This window comes from Macaca fascicularis, chromosome 2, assembly GCF_037993035.2.
Source record: "Macaca fascicularis isolate 582-1 chromosome 2, T2T-MFA8v1.1".
Taxonomy (NCBI): Eukaryota; Metazoa; Chordata; class Mammalia; order Primates; family Cercopithecidae; genus Macaca; species Macaca fascicularis.
In genome coordinates this window covers 8,636,648-8,654,668 of record NC_088376.1, presented here as the reverse complement: position 1 = coordinate 8,654,668, position 18,021 = coordinate 8,636,648, and the positions used below count along the sequence as shown (strand labels likewise).

Below are 18,021 nucleotides of genomic sequence, written 5' to 3'. Positions count from 1 at the left end.
AGTAGAGTATGTTGTATTTTTTAAAATATTTTCATAACTGTATTTACCTATGAGTCTATAGCATCTTTTGCCCTATAAAACAATTGTATCTCATTTTACCAATGAAGAAACTGAGGCTGCTAGAGAATAAGTGACTTGCTAAAGTTCTATAGCCAGTCAGTGACAATCAAAACCTCTGCCATGGTTTTCTCACTCCAAGCACAATGTGCTATTTACCTACCATTCTGCCCCGTGAAAATATGAGCTATCACTGAAACAATCTAAAAAAGAGCTAATGCAGATAAATGTAAGTGAAATCACCACAGTTAGTTAAGGTTGACCCTATTTGTAATGACTTCTGCACCCATTCACAGAACATAGACACAATGGCTCTGCATTTTGAGACCTTGCTTTATTCAAACACCAAAAGACCTTTTAGATAAAAGGGCCGTTTCAGGTTCTGAGGATGCCCTAAGTCCCTAATTTTTTCACTTAGTTATGTGACTTTAAACTTGTCAACCTCTCTGGCCTTCAGTTATTCTATCTATAAAACAGGTCTAATAATGTTTACTACTAATCTGAGGATTAAATGATATCATGAATATAAAATAATTCAGTGCGTGGCACATAGAAAGTACTCAATCTTTTCTTCTTATCTCCTCAACCAAGTGGTGGTGACATTCCTTTAATACCTTTCTTCTAGTGACTAGCCAGGTAAATTCAAGCATCAGTAGGTACCTCACGTTTCTATTTGGGATTTTTGCCCTCTTATCTAGCTATTATCCCAATTTTACCAATGAAGAAACTGAGACCAGTAGAGACTAAGTGAAGTGTTATACACAGGCAGGAATGGCACCTCAATGGCTGTGCCTTTGTGCTTAGTTACATAGAGTTGAAGACTCAGAGAACTAATTTTATTTTCTAATTTGTGGATCAATAGATTCAGATCAATTAAACCAGAGCATCAGGGAATGACAGCATGTTATGGACTAAACGTCAGTTTTTCTCGTTTTCATTCTCCATGACACCTTCCCCTATTGCACAGGATTTGGCAAGTCTAAAAATCCCTGAGCAATTTCGACACGCAATCTGGAAGGGCATCCTGGACCACCGGCAGCTCCACGAATTCTCCTCACCTTCTCATCTCCTGCGGACCCCAAGCAGTGCCTCTACAGTCAGTGTTGGCTCCAGTGAGACCCGGGGTGAACGCGTTATTGACGCCGTGCGATTCACCCTCCGCCAGACCATCTCCTTCCCACCCCGAGATGAGTGGAATGACTTCAACTTTGACATGGATGCTCGCCGCAATAAGCAACAGCGCATCAAAGAGGAGGGGGAGTGAGCCTCACCACGTGAGCTCTTCCTAACGCTCTCCTAACTGCCCGCCCCCTACGAGGCACTCCTGCTTAATCTCCAAAGCCTTCTCCTTAGCTCCTCCCCTTCCTCTTCTGTCTGATTTCTTAGGGGAAGGAGAAGTAAGAGGCTACCTCTTACCTAACATCTGACCTGGCATCTAATTCTGATTCTGGCTTTAAGCCTTCAAAACTATAGCTTGCAGAACTGTAGCTGCCATGGCTAGGTAGAAGTGAGCAAAAAAGAGTTGGTTGTCTCCTTAAACTGCAGAGATTTCTCATTGACTTTTATAAAGCATGTTCAGCCTTATAGTCTAAGACTATATATATAAATATATAAATATACAGTATAGATTTCTGGGTGGGGGGCATTGAGTGTTGTTTAAAATGTAATTTAAATGAAAGAAAATTGAGATGCACTTATTGACCATTTTTTAATTTACTTGTTTTGGACGGTTTGTCTATACCCCTTCTCTTAAGGGGTATGATGTATGGCGATAGGTATCTGGAGCTTAATGCTACATGTGAGTGACAATGATGTACAGATCCTTTCAGTTCTTTGGATCCTAAATACATGCCACATCAAACCTTTGAGTAAATCCATTTCCATGGCTTATTATGTAGGTAAGACTGTAGATATGTATTCTTTTCTCAGTGTTGGTATATTTTATATTACTGACATTTCCTCTAGTGATGATGGTTCACGTTGGGGTGATTTAATCCAGTTATAAGTAAAAGTTTATGTTCAAACATCCTCTTTAGTTTTTGGTTGGGAATGAGGAAAATTCTTAAAAGGCCCATGGCAGCCAGTTCAAAAACACCTGATGTCATGTATTTGAGCGTATCAGTAACCCCCTTAAATTTAATACCAGATACCTTATCTTACAATATTGATTGGGAAAACATTTGCTGCCATTACAGAGGTATTAAAACTAAATTTCACTACTAGATTGACTAACTCAAATACACGTTTGCTACTCTTGTAAGAATTCAGATTGATTTGATTGGGACAAGTGCCATCTAACTAGTTCTAACAGTGAAGTTTTACTGTCTATTAATATTCAGGGTAAATAGGAATCATTCAGAAATGTTGAGTCTGTACTAAACAATAAGATATCTCAATGAACCGTAAATTCAACTTTGTAAAAATCTTTTGAAGCATAGATAATACTGCTTGGTAAGTGTTTCTTTTAAAGACCCTCCTATTCCATAAAACTCTGCATGTAGAGGCTTGTTCACCTTTCTATCTTTAAGGTTTACAATAGGAATGGTGATTTGAAAAATATAAAATTATGAGATTGGTTTTCCTGTGGCATAAATTGCATCACTGTATTATTCCTTTTTTAACCAGTAAGAGTTTCAGTTTGTTGGAAAGTAACTGTGAGAACCCAGTTTCCCGTCCATCTCCCTTAGGGGCTACCCATAGACATAAAAAGGTCCCCACAGAGCAAGGGATAAGTCTTTCATGGCTACTGTTGCTTAAACCACTTAAACAAAGAGTTGGCTTGAAACTTTGGGAAAACGTGTAAATGACAATATTCCTCATAGATCTTTCAGAAAGATAAGACATTTTTTGCATGCATGCAAATGAGCTCTGAAATCTTCCCATGCATTCTGGTCAAGGGCTGTCATTGCACATAGGCTTCCATTTTAATTTTAAAGTGCAAAAGGGCTAATATGGCTCTAAAATGTAATGTATGGGCTGCCTCTGAAAAGTGTATATATATTTTGTGTGAAATTGCATACTTTGTATTTTGATTATATTTTTTTTTCTTCTTGGGATAGTGGGATTTCCAGAACCACACTTGAAACCTTTTTTTATTGTTTTTGTATTTTCATGAAAATACCATTTAGTAAGAATACCACATCAAATAAGAAATAATGCTACAATTTTAAGAGGGGAGGGAAGGGAAAGTTCTGTTTTGTTTTTTTTATTTTTTTAAAAATTTTGTATGTTAAAGAGATTGAGTCCTTGATTTCAAAGTTTTGTTGTACTTAAATGGTAATAAGCACTGTTAACTTCTGGAACGAGCAGGCAGCTTTGCAAACCCATTAAGGGGAAGAATGAAAGCTGTTCCTTGGTCCTAGAAGGACAAACTGCTTCCTTACTTTACTGACGGTTTGAATAAACCTAGGACTTCCGAGCTATTTCAGTACTATTCAGGTGACACTAGGGGCTTGCAAATTCCTGTACTATGTCTCTTGGATTTGGCACTAGCCAAAGCTAGGCATCCTTACTGGCTTACCTCCTCATGGCAACCTACTCTCCTTGAGTGTATGAGTAGCCAGGGAAAGGGGTAAAAGAATATTAAGCACAGAAACCACTAGAAGTGGGCTTAATGGAGTTCTCGTGGCCTCAGCTCAATGCAGTTAGCTGAAGAATTGAAAAGTTTTTTTGTTTGGAGATGTTTATAAACAAAAATAGAAAGCTGAGTTTTCATTAAATCCTTTTACCTTTTTTTTCTTGGTATTTCCCTAAAATACAGTATGTGGGATATTGAATGTTAAAGGGATATTTTTTCTATTATTTTTATAATTGTACAAAATGAAGCAAATGTTAAAAGTTTTATATGCTTTATTAATGTTTTCGAGAGGTATTATACACGTGATACATTTTTTAAGCTTCAGTTGCTTGTCTTTTGGTATTTTCTGTTATGAGCTTTTGGGGAGCCAGAAGCCAGTCTACAGTCTCTTTTTGTTTTGCCAGGACATGCAATAAAATCAGAAAATAAATAAAAACTCATTAAGAAACTGTGTGTGTGTCTATCTGTGTCTGTTTGCCTATCTGTCCATTCTTCCATCCTTTGGCCTTACTTATATTATCGAGGAAGAAGAGATACCGAGAGAAACATTGCAGAGGTTCAAATGTTGATGTTTCTCATCTGAGAACAAATAATCATTCTTTTCTCATTTTAGCCAACCTACAAAATAGGAAAGACCAGAATGGCATTTTCATTTGGTGAATGAGACATTCAAAGTTTTAATACTTTATTTGATTGAGGTCAGAAAGAGTTTGCTTTAGAACAGGGACTAGACTTCAAATATTCCTAATGTCTAACTTAGTGACTTTCCAATGATACTCAGCAGTAACCTCATCAGTACTGTGGGAGTGGAAAGCAGATAAGCTTGTGGTATGTGGGAGCATGCTGCAGATGGTGGGTCCTGACTGGGCCATGTTCCCTTTTAAACTCATTGCTAAATATCACCCTTCAGTTATGTACATTGATTCAGCCCATACTATCTCTATCAAAATGGATGAATTATTTTTATTAAATAAGAATGTATATTACTTTATGGGATAACATTGAATGGCATAAATACAATATAATGCCTTAGACTTATAAAAAAAAACTTTCCAGAATAACAAAAATATATAGTAAAGATATCAATTTGTTTTTCTATTTATAGATATAATCACATTGTAAAGATATGTTCATATAGGCGAGCAGGTGCAGCTTAAAACTACCAAAAAATTCAATTCTTAGTCCTTGCAATCTAGGTGATAGAGTGCCAGAAATGAAACAGTTGATTCAATGATCCAGTATGAGGAATTTAAAAGAGCTATAAAAATGATTAATCATAGATCTATCATTTTGGCTCTTTTGACTAAATTTTTATTTTTATTTTTTCAGTAGTTCTATGTGTATGGCTTGGTAGTTCATGACTTTTATTTACTCTTAGAGGTCTTCTGGAGTAAAAGAAAAACCTACTTCAAAAAAATGCATTTTCTTAGAATTATTGGGTCTGTTAAACGCTCTTACAAATCCAAAATGCACTGTGGAAACTTGCTGATTTTTTTGTGTGTGTGTGTCTTGAGACTTTATTTTAGCCATTCTAGAAATGGCTTTATTTTTATCAATCAATTCTAATGAGTAAGAAAAGAATAAAAACCAAGAAGAATGGTGGGATTGCCCAAAACTGTGCTGTCCAATATGGTAGTCACTGGCTACGTGTAATTATTGAGCACATGGATGGAGCTAGTCAATACTGAGATGTTCTGTATATGCAAAATACACATTAGACTTCGGGGACTTAGAATCAAAATAAAAATATAAATAACTCATTGATAATTGTTTACATTATATGTTGAAAATTAAATATTTTGGGTTAAATATACTGAAATTAATTTTACCCATTTATGTGCTTACTACAAAATTTAAAATTATGTAAATGGCTTTCATTGTAGTTCTATTGGGAATTGGCTAGAAACATGATGTAATAAGAAGCCTATAAGGATGATGAAATGAATTTACTATTTACTATTGTGTAATTATCCAGTTTTTTTGTTTTTGTTTTTAACTGGGTTGCTCATTAGTATTGCATCCTTTTTCAATAAACTGTAGAACAGGAGAAAATATCTTTGTAGTTAGGATTTTTCATTTTCTCCCCATAATGGTAAAGATACTAGAACTGATAGAGAAAAACATTTCAAAATTGTTACATCAGAATATGAATACAAAACACAATGGCACTCTAGACTCTGATGATGATGAAATGGCTTGTGTAAATTAAATTTTAAACTGAGTTTTCATGTAATGATATGCTAGATGAATTTTCTCAAGCACAAGGTTCAGTGGTCAAGGAATACAGTCTTAAAGATAAAAAGGGTATATGTTTAATCTAGATAGTTCTTCAATAGGAAGAATGTTACCATTTAAGGTTACACAACAATAATCTGACCATCCAGTTTTCTAAAAGGACATGTGATAGTAGTATTTTAGTTCTAATGATTCTTGTGCACCAAAATTTACCAGTATGCTTCACAAGTGGACAAATAAAGGCTGCTGTGTATCAAAGGTAATCGGAAGGAAACAGATGATGTAGAAACTTAACTCACTGGATTAATCATTCTAATTGATGTTTAAAAACTATTTTGCCATTTTGGAGTGAAGAACATAGTCATCCTCTCTTCAACAAAGGCATGAGCCATCAAGGATTCAAAAAAATTGTTCAAGTATTTTATTTTGATGGTGTAAATACAAGATAAACAATCAGAAGTAATGATGTTAGAACTTATCAGAGGCATATTTGAAATCTATATAAGGTAGCTATGTCCCAAATTGCATGATAGTTCATGAGTAGTTAATTGCATTCAGAAGATATTTTCTATTTTATGTACATGTGCCACTGAAATCATTAAAATAACAAAATTTTAGATATACTGTTTATATTAAAATTTCTTATAAAATTATTCTTCAATGTATATTCTGTATTTTATAAAATTACTAAAGTAAAAATATAAAGCATTAATGAGACCCAGAAGATATGGATAATGATGACTGAGATTTATTAGAATAGCTTATCTAATATCGTTATAGAATGCCAAAAACAATGTTCATTAAATACTCTTGAATTAACTAAAATTTGCATAGAATCTCTGAGATTCCAAGAACATATTTCTGCTTTTGGGTGCAGTTTCTAAATTATCTAAGAAGGTAGCCCAAGGACTTTCCTTGGTACACTATTTTGTATTCCTAGTAACAAAATAAAAGTATGGAATAAAGGTCTGCACATAGGTGGGTAGACATTGGAACCTTCCTAGATCCAGGAAAGATACCCTTAATCTTGAGTCAGGGCATCCACAGACTGGCAGAAGGGAGTGGTTGTTATCCGTTTTACCATTCTTTCTCTTTCAGAGATTACAATTCTCTTACTAGGTAAACTGGAACATAGGACACTATCAGCCTCGAATATGGATTTCCTAGCTTCCTCTTTGTACCCATAAAAACTTTGGTGTCCATTATCATTCTTCCAAATTTGATTTACACTATGCCTTTTCCCCTGGTGCTTCAGACTCATTCCAAAAAAAGTTAGGTAGATGTGTAGATTTCATGGAAAGATGAAGAGGCAGAGTGAAAAGAACACTTGACTGAGAGGATTCTGGTGACTTGGACCAGGTGCTTAATCTTCTGCATTTCAGTTTCAAATCTGCGAGATGAGAGGTCTGAACCCCTAACTTGTCAGTGTTTCAGTAATATCTTTTGGAAGACAGCTGAAGGATGGCATGAAAAAACTCTTCCAATACAGAAATGGGTTTAGAGTTTTGAGAAAAAATTCAGCAATCTCAAAGCTGTAATCTTCGTTAAATGCAGACCTAAAAGTGACGGGAATCTTGTTTCTTCTTTAGAAAGGTTTTTCATAGAGTACTAACCATATATATTTTTCTCAGATAAAAGTAGTTCACTAATTTAACTTGGTGGTTTTAGAGTCATGTTGGGTGTGTCTTTGAAATGTATGAGATTTGTAACTCCTCATACTAATCCTGACTCTGTCTATGTGCCAGGTGGGTGGCAAGTACTGGCAGGTGAGCTTCCCTTTGTGATTCTGATTAGAATTCAAGGCCTAGCACGCTGGAGAACCAACCTTTTGCAATTCAAGTAAAAGTCTCACACAGGACAAGGGACAAAAATTTTTTGCAGAGAGAGCTTGGCATCAGAAACACCAGGCAGAAAGTACAAATCCCATGAGTGCTTTAACTTCTCTGACATTTGCTCTGTCATTGGAAATGCTATTATTTTTCTGTGAAAGATATTATGGTGACTTTGAATATGGTTCAATATTCCTAAATTCTAGGTACTACCTTCTATAAGTTGCTCTGCTCTCCTACTTTTTTTTTTTTTTTTTTTTTTTTTTTTTGAGATGGGGTCTCACTCTGTCACCCAGGCTGTAGTGCAGTGGCACCATCATAGCTCACTGCAACCTCAAACGCCTGGGCTCAAGCAATCCTCCTGCCTCAGCCTCTTCAGTAGCTGGGACTACAGGTGGATGCCACCACAACAGCCAATTTATTTTAGTTTTCGTAGAGATGGGGTCTCGCTATGTGGCCTAGGCTAGTCTGGAACTCCTGGTCTCAAGCAATCCTCTTGCCTCTGCCTCCCAAAATGCTGGGATTACATGTATGAGCCACTGCATCCAGCCCGCTCTTCTGTATTTTAGCTAAGCTTGCATCAGCAGTCTTCAATATTTCTCCAACTTATCAATACCTTCCTAATACGATTTTGTCTCACTAATGATTAAATGTTAGAGAAAGCACTTGAAAGCACTCACAATCCCTAAAGTACAGAAATGGTGGAATTTTAAAAGAGAATGAAAGGAGAGAGAACAAAAAGACCAACCCATTGTCAGATTCTGGACTGTGAAATGAATAGAGAAAATTCTGCTGTGTCATTTCATGGGGCCTCTTGCCAAATGCATTTTGGAAATGTTTAGAAAGTTTGTTCTAAAGAATTCTGGAATTACAGTGGCATCCAGGTACCAGCACATTTGGTATCTCAGAACAAATGCTGACATCCGTAAATATCCAATGGCAGTCATGAAATAATATTCTAGGAAACAGAACACTTTTGTGAACCTCACTCACTCAGAAGAAGCCCTAGGAAATATTCGCCTAACACCACCTGGTGTTCAAAATGGCTTTCAGGACACTGAGAAGTATGTATATATATACACACATATATATGTGTGTGTGTGTGTGTGTGTGTGCGCGCGCGCATATATATAATTTTTGTTTTTACTACTTGGTGATAGGGACATCTCAATATCCCTTTTCCTTGTCTTTTGCTTTCTCAGAGTCCTGTTGTCACCCTAAGTAATTCGCTTATAAGCAGCACAAACTCAGCAAAATGATATGAAAGTTGTCTTTGGAATATTCCATTTCTATGCCTGTCTGTCTTTGTCCTTTCTGCTGCAGACATTCACATTTTTTCTGCCTTCTCTACTCAAACCTGATGTTCCTAGCTGGATGGTAATTTCCTTGATAGTGCATGAGACACTACAGTTATGTGCATTTTGCCAGGAGTTTCTAACCATGCCTTGGAGGTGGTTACCTGCCACCTCATTCTTACCAATCCCCACTTCAAGACCCATGATTCTTTCAAGAGTCACATGTAAGGCAGGAAACCATGGCTAAGCCTAGTCTTACCAAAGGTTCAGCAGAAGGTGTAATACTGTCCTGTGGCTGGCCAGTGTTCAATTAGCATTTGGCAATCAATAGAGTTCTGTCTTCTCAGATACAGCCCTTCTTCTTCCCTGGTATAATATCCTATTCATAAGAACATAGTTTGGCTGGCTCTCTTGTCCATCTTTCATCTCCTAAGCCTCATTATTTCTTGTCCTGGGGTACAATAGCACAGTCTTTGCTCATCATCACAGCCTCTATAACACTTTGACCTCCCTTGGTAGAGCATCAGGAGCGGTGAGTGTCTGCCTCTCTCCCATGATTGTAATGAGTTCTTTCCTTCCCTGAGGAAAAGCGCTTCCCTGTCTTTTGGCTGAAAGACTATTTTTTTTTTATTTTATTTTTTTAGTGAACTCCATTCCAATTATTTCCATGATATTCTTGTGTTCTTGTGTAATACCAGTCTTTCCTCCTCATGTTGAATGGGTTGGGTGCATTCAGTGAGGAAACTAGAGGTAGTGAACATTGAGAAAATGAGAGAATCTGATTGAGCAGGTGGACCTCAGCAAAGGTCTGCATTGGAGGAAGCACATGGGCTTTGGTGAGGGTTGTCCTTGTGCTTCCTGTCCCAGGGGTTACTCAGCTGCCTTTGTCAGACTCTCAGATGTGCAAAGCACTGGGAAATTCAAAGTTGAAAAATAAACAGCTCTATGAATCACACAAGTATAGACCTAGAAGGAACTTAAGAGCTATCTAGTTTAGACTCTTCATTTTCTGGATTGGAAAACTGAGGCCAGGCAGGAAAAGGAACTATCCAGATTCTCTCACCAAGGCAAAGAAGAACCAGGTGACTCAGACTTCCCTTTCTCATTTGTAGTACAACACAACCCAACCCCTACTTAAAAGAATTCTCTCTTCCATACCACAGTGATGCCCTTGTATTGCTGTTGCTCTCTATTGCTCAATGGAACTTGTCAATGAATACTTTTGAGTGCTGCTTACGAATGATTCCTTCTCTCTGTTTGGTTTACTGTTTTTCATCCCCATGCTGCTGGTTTTTACCACAAACACCCCTGGCCTAAAGAACTCTGGAATTCACACAATGGGTCTTAGTTTAGTTTTCCCATCTCTAAGAGGAAAGAGGCTGGAGTAAAAGATCTCAAACTCCTCTGCTAGCTTCAGTGTTCTAGACATGTATATTTCACCATGAGGTAGGCCACCATTTAAGGAAGAAAATGGGATTTTGGTTACATACTGACATTACTTAGCTAAAATTAAGAGGCCTTAAGAATTAATAACATTTAGGTAAAAGCTGTCAAAGGTGCTAATAGGAATTGCTGGGATAAAAGCAAAGACTTGTGCAACAGCTATAGGTATTTTCCATGACAATATTCCTTCATAGCATGACTTTCAGCTGGGACACCCTCTTCTAATCTCTCAGGAAACAGAAGAGATGACATCAACGTAGTGGAAAAGAAGTGGCAATTTTCTAGTTTATATATTTAAAAAATACAACCAAGTAAAGCATAGCTAAAGAATATGTGTAGGTCTGATGAGCTAGATGAATTGTATAAATAAATACAAAATCTTTATATTCTTAATATATACTGATTCACTGTTTCCTAAAACATTTCATATAAATTATCTTATTTATTTCTTCAACACTGCGGAATAGACAGAGCAAACATTATCAGTACAAAGGGTGGAGGAAGCTGAGCCTCTGAGAAGTTACAGGCATGTCTAAGTTCACAAAGTTATTCTAGTTAGTGGTAGAATCAGCAAGTCTTTCTATTCTAGTTTGGCTCTTTTTCTGCCATGGTACTGTTGTCTCCAATCAGAAAATGAGTTCTCAGTAGGTCACTCTCTTAGGCTGCACACACACATCTCAAAGAAAAGAAGCCTGTGGACTTTCCCTGGGTGGACACAGAGTATGTGTTCCAAAATCTGTCAGCCCTAGATTACATCCAACTAACCTAGGCCCCTCAAGCCCCTTGTTGAAAACATAACCCTTCCATGACTGGCCATTGTCAGCAGGATAAAGCCTATCTAACTTTGTCACTGATTTGCCCTTTACATCTAATATTATCTGATGCTCCAACCAATTCTGTTTACTCAACATTCCCAGCTAGAATATAATCTTCACAAGGCAGGTTTCCTTGCCTTGTTAATTGATGAAGCCTACTGTAGCCTTCACTCAATAACTGTAGAATTCAACAAATCAATTCTTGAATTTTCAGGTATCTGTGCATTTTCTATGCTGTTCTCTTCAACAGAATGCTTCGACCCTACTCTCACCCATCTCAATCTACCTCTTTCTGTCTTTCAAAAATTACCTCAAATATTACTTCCACAACAAAGCTTCCTTGATTATCTACCACTGGAAAGACTTTGCAGGACTTAGATGTATTTCTGTTTTCATGATAGATATGAACAAACTTGACTTCTCAGTTTGATCATCTTTTATTTTTCTTTTTTCTATTTCTGAACGTTGAAAAGCATTTTAATTTTACACACACACACACACACACACACAATATAATATATACATATATAAAACCCTCAGCCAATTAAACCACCTGTCTTTGAAAAATGCCTTTTGAAAATCCCGGGTTCTCCCTGGTACAAGAAAGCTCATTCTTTCTTCAAACCCCCTAAAAATATATCTTTTAAGGCAAGCTGCCTGTTCTAATCGGTAAATGCGTACATTCCGAATGGTCTGCGCCCATTCTCTGTGGGTTGTTAAGTAGTTTGAATATAACCCCTGCCTCTATGGATGTCACCACAACCTGCTTTGTGTTTTCTGTTTTGTGGTCATATATCTCTTGAAAGTTGATCCCTCACAGTGTCCATTCAAAATGTTTCTAGTCCAACCCCTAAACAAAGTGTCTAAGACATAATGAGTGTTTAATGAAGGTTTGATGGATTATTATTTTAAATGCTAATAAATACTTTGCAAACAGGAAAAACAGGTAGTATGTTTTGCTTTTTCTGAATAGCTGTCAGTGGAAGGAAGTAGAAAGGTTAAAAGATACTAGATAGGTGTATTCAAAATTTATTTTCACATACATGTATTTTTTTTCTTTGAAGGTTTTCTTTCAGTCACACTAGATCTGACATCAGCCATGGTTTCAGCTACTGTCTAGAAGGGACAGAGCTTTGCAGATAGGGTAGCTCCTAATTCTTAGCTAGGAAATAACCCCTTGGGATATTAGAGATCTCAACAGGTTTTACTATTTTCATTTGGGAGTCTAAAGCTCTATGAAAACCTACTCTAGCTTCTCCTTGATTGTCCCTTGATTTACTAGTGGCATACTTTCTATTGAAGAAAGAGGATTTCATGGTCAACAAACCATATATTAAGCTCTATGATGTGATATGGAAATTTTCTAGTATACATAGAATTTATACTTTTAAAAATATAGAAAAGTTTAAAAAATAATTGATACATGTCCGTATACCTACTGCCCATAAATTATGATTAACATTTTTTCATATTTACCACAAATCTATGTATCTCTGTGTTTCTCATATAAGTCAAACTTAACAAAGTAAATATCCCCTTTATCGCCCATCTATAGGTATACACATCTTTCTCTGTTATGTCCCTGCATTACCTAGGGCCAGAATTAATCTGCACCATAAGTTTAGAGTATTTCCTCAATCTATTATCATTTTACTTTCTATAGTACAGATAAGTAAATTTCATAGTAATGGAATTACATATATATATATATATATATATATATTTTTTTTTTTTTTTTTTTTTTTTTTTTTTTTGAGACAGAGTCTCGCTCTGTCGCCCAGGCCGGAGTGCAGTGGCGCCCTCTCGGCTCACAGCAAGCTCCGCCTCCTGGGTTCACGCCATTCTCCTGACTCAGCCTCCCAAATAGCTGGAATTACAGGTGCTCGCCACCACGCCAGGCTAATTTTTTTGTATTTTTAGTAGAGACGGGATTTCACCATGTTAGCCAGGATGGTCTCGATCTCCTGACCTCATGATCTGCCCACCTTGGCCTCCCAAAGTGCGGGATTGCAGGCATGAGCCACCGCGCCCGGCAGGAATAATATTCTTAAACACAATCATAACAGTTGCCGCATTAAGTTTTCTTTTTTTTTTTTTTCCATCCAATTTCTCTGCCTCCATACAGTCAAGCTAAGTGGTGGAATTGCCATGTTATAGATTGTATTAGTCAGACTTCTCCAAAGTAACAGAACCAATAGGATATATATAATGAGAATCGGCTGGTGTGATGATCGAGGATGAGGAATCACATGATCTGCTGTTTACAGGCTGGAAGACCTTGAAAGAAGGCAGTATAATTCAGTCTGAGTCCAAAGACTCAAGAACAAGGCCAGAGGAGGAGGGCGTTGGTGGATTGTGTGCATCCTTGTAGAGAACTAGGAATCTCGATGTCTGAAAGCACAAGAAGATGCAGGTTTCCGCTCAAACAGAGGGCAAATTTGTCCCTCCTCCACCTTTTGGATCTACTCAGGCCCTCAAGGGATGCCACCGACATTGGTCAAGGTGATCTTTTTTACTCAGTCTACTGATTCAAATGCTAATCTCTTCCAGAAACATCCTCACAGACACAATCAGAAATGTTTTTCTAGCGATCTGGGCCCATCAAGTCGACATCTAAAATTTACTGTCACACAAATGAAAAAGCAGAAATTCAAATATTTGAAACAAATTACCTAAGGCCACGCAGAGATTAAACAGAAGAAGCAGGATTGAAATGATTTTTTTTTTTTTTTTTTTTTAACTCCAAAGGCTTTGCTGTCCCCTTTGCATCATGCTGGATCTTCTATAATGATTGAATAAAACATGTGCCAATATTACTGAGCTTGGAAGTCCATCATTTTTAGTGGTACCAGTCTCCATGAATTATTCTTCGGAGTAAGACAGATGTAAGACTTAGCCCTTGCCCTTCAGGTGAGCACAGTTCAGAGTTTGGGAGAAGGTAGGGGTGCATAAACAAACATGTATAAAGTCTTTCCGAGTGAGACTGCAGTAAGAACTACTTGGGAGAATCCCAGGGGAAGAAAAGATGTTTTTGATTAGAGAAACCTGGAGAAATGTCAGAGGAGAAGCAGCATTTGGACTGTCTTGCAGAATGAATATCACAGGCAAAGCCATAACGACATGGCAATGTAGCGGGTAAGTCAACAGACCGCTTCATGAAGCTAGGAACGTGAATGGGGACTCGCAGCTTTACATATAACCAAAAGTCGGGAAAGACAGGCCACTGTACCTACTTTGGGGACTTTTGCCTCAGAAAGGTTTACAGAATTTTAGAAAATTCAAGAAATTTAGAAATTTTAGAAAATTCAAGAAAAACTCTGTTTTCTTGGTCTTCTACAACTCAGCTAAACATCTGAAACTCACTAGTGGGGCTAGCCACCCCTCATAATATTTAGACAATTGCCCTGGAGTAACTTGCAGGTTTTACACAAAGGCATGTGGGAGAAGCAGGAAGGCTCCAGTGACTTGGGGTGAACACCACAGTGTGAGTTTCCTAGTTTTCTGTGTTGTGGCTAGCTGATACAGGAACCGTTCATTGTCCACAGAAACACAGGATACTACGAGAAAGGAATGAAGTTGCAGAATGCTGACCACAGTGAACTCAGAGGGACTACTTTTCTCTACAGATGGGGATACTGTTACTCACATAATCTGAGTTATTTTCCTAAGGTCACAAAGTCAGTGACTGACCTCCAGCGACTTCTCATGTCTCTTCTTCACACCCTGTGCAATACTCTTCGTGGCATGCCATGGTAATAACACTCCTATGTGTTTCTTTAATGTTCTTGCACAAAGCATGCTCCAGTTTAGCTTCAGTCAAGTGAGAGCACACCAGGAGGATCGCGAGAGTGAAATTTGTTCCCTAGAATAGGAGGTGAAGAGTGCAACCTGCCTTCACTGTTCAGGTCCTATAAAATACAGAGACAAGTCTGCTTTTTCTCTACACTTCTTAGTGTTTGGGAATTCCACTGGGGTCTCTAGAAAGAGTATCTACCTTGGTCATCTGATGCTGTTAGCTTGTGCCACTGCACCCATACACTGCTGTTTCTAGATTTTCAACACAGAGACAGAGAAAATACAGGGGAAGATGACTTCTGTGGGCCCAATTGGAGAGGTAGTCCCATCACTGTTAGAAAACACCTACGTTCTTCAAAGACGTTAAGTAGTCATGCTGCTCCAATATAGCCAAAAGCATGCTTTTTGGAGCAAAGTTAATCCTACTGAAACCACCTTCAATTAAACCAAGCTCTAGGGGCTAAGAAACAGAAAAGTGAATTAAGCTTCGGTGACTCAGCTCCTCCTTCTTCCCTGCCTTTGTCTATCAGCCAGGAATGTGGGGAGGAAGTGAGTTAGGGCAAATCTATGCTTGAGCTTCATAATGCAAAGAACCGGGATCTATACACACCCAAGGTGATTTTCCTACAAATGCTGTTTCTTTACAGTAAGTCTCCCCTAACACTTGGCTCCAGTGAGTATGAATCTCACATTTGCAAGTCTGGAAAGACCATGAATGGAGAGAAGGGCATGGATGCCCATGAAGAGGAAATTAAGGTGTGGCCATAGCATTATCACTGGCAATAACATGAACTGGCTGATTTACTAATTAAGGTTAGATTGCCTACCATCAGACCCAGAACAAAAATTCACAATGTACAAATTATTTATTAACAATTAGCCAAGAAAAAAATGTAAGAAAGTGGCAGAAACAGAACAGGAGAGAAGAAGAAGCCACACAAGCAAGAATACAGCGTCCAGCAAGATAGGAGACAATAGCTTCAGCCTGAACTTGACACTGAACTATGAAATGTCAAGTTTCCCAAAATAGTCCCAACCTGAGGCTGGGAAACTTGAGATTTCATAATCCTGTACCTACCAATCATTGGTAGAGGGCTCTCCAGGGGCGTATAAACTCCTAGGAACTCTCAGTTTTCTGTGTGTTCCAAAAATCCCAGGGGCAGTCACCCAAAAAGAACCAACACAACGGCTGACTATTGGAAATGAAACATACCAAAGTCCAAGGAACATATTTAAGAAAAAAAAAATTATCCGGAAAAACATGTTCTTAGAATATCCTGACCTTAATCCAATAGTGTCTTTTCAGCTACATTTACCATTTTTTAAAATTAATATTAACAACGGGATCTATAAGAGAGTTACCTTGATTTACTAATTTACAGACATAGCAGGCATAATCTTGATATCACAAGATCATTGAAGTTCAACAGTTCCTGGTTTAAATTTTGACTCATCCGTATTTCAGATGAGTGACTTTGCTCAAGTTGCTTCACCTGTCTATGACTTAGCAGGTGGGTAAGTGCCCGTGAGAAAGGAATGAAGTAAGCAAGTACCACCTTTAATAACCCAGTCATGGCACATGATAAAGTCTCAATAAATACTGGTTATTAACAATGATAATAATAATAATGGTCTTTAATTATTCATTTATACAACAAATATTTATCAAGCACCTTCTATGTGTCAGAGCCTCTTCTAGGCCAGGAATTACAGAGAGGTTAGGTAAAGACCCTGACCTTGCAGAGGTTACGTTCTAGTAAGGGAGATAAATAATAAGCACACAAATAAGTATTTAATGCAATGTCAGTTACTGATTAGCACAATAAGGAAAACTGAAGCAAGGCAAAAAACAAAACACAGAAATGAGTGGTAGAATGAAAGATGGAAGCTATGATTAGATACGAAATTCAGCATATCTATGATTAGATATGAAGTCCAGGAATTCCTCTCTGAGAAAAACAATCGAGCAGACACTTGAATAAGTGGAAAGGATAAGCTATCTTAGGAATAGAGTTCCAGGAAAAGATAACAGTGAAAGCAAAGACTCTGGGAGGGAATATACTTGTAATGTTAAAGAAATAGGAAGAAGTCCAGTATGACTGCAGTTTTGCGAGGCAGGCCAAGAGTATTAGGAAACAAAATCAGCGACAGTGGCAGAGAACAGACTAGATCACATAGAGTCAAGTAACCCAAGGTAAGCAGTGGAAATTTCATTTAACCTGACTTATAAAAATGATTGGAGGATTTTGAGTGGAGAGGAGTAAATCTGGTTGTGTTTGTAAAAGAGTACACTTTTGACTATATGCTGCCACAGAGCACGGGAGCATCTGTGCAAACCAGTTTGGAGAAACAGACCTGGAGTTCACACAATCCTCAAACTCAGTGAGCAAACTAAACTAATAGTAAACATAGGTTACTGGTTCATTCACGTGTCAGTATTGTCTTTCAGAGAAAAAGGGTAATTGTCTCTAACCTTTGCAAATCAAGTCCACATAAGCTATCTCTAATATAAAGATAAAGTTACAAATGCACCATCCAGGCATTCTTTACCTTTAGTCTGTAACTTTAATTTTTCTGCCTTTTAGTGGAATAGTCTCTCTCATTGGAATAACTGTTTAGGATGATCTTATATAACTGTGCCTGATTTGCTAGAAGCAAAATTGCATACTCTTGGGAATTAATTTTTTTGAAATATCCTGTTTCACAGAAAGTCCTTCCATTTACACACCTCTGATGGCTACCTTTTGATTTCAGATTAAAGCTCAACTCCCTAGCTGAGCATTCCATACTTCCTTTTCCCTGAACCAGGTAGAGCGCTCCAATGTGCCTTGCCTATGTCCTAGCATAAGAGAACCACCTGCCCTGACATAACCAGGCTTCACTGTCCCTCAAACATACCAGGCATAATTTTGTTACCACACCACTGCTGATTTATTTTATTTGCTGAAGTGTTATATTTCTCTCGAGGCCAAGTT

General features: G+C 37.7%; 1 protein-coding gene across 6 annotated transcripts in view; it reads left to right on the top strand.

Moving 5' to 3' along the window:
- Positions 1-4,087, top strand: part of TP63 (tumor protein p63) — a 265,967-nt gene extending 261,880 nt beyond the window's left edge. For 4 of the 6 annotated variants that reach the window (XM_015444930.3, XM_005545418.5, XM_015444929.4 and 1 more), the window contains one exon: positions 1,025-4,087. In XM_015444930.3, the coding sequence (XP_015300416.1) occupies positions 1,025-1,321 (297 nt within the window). In that variant the 3' untranslated portion in view covers positions 1,322-4,087. The remainder of the gene's footprint in view (positions 1-1,024) is intronic. The other 2 variants (XM_074030772.1, XM_045387177.3) reach the window with 1 other exon arrangement.
- Positions 4,088-18,021: the final 13,934 nt, after the last annotated feature.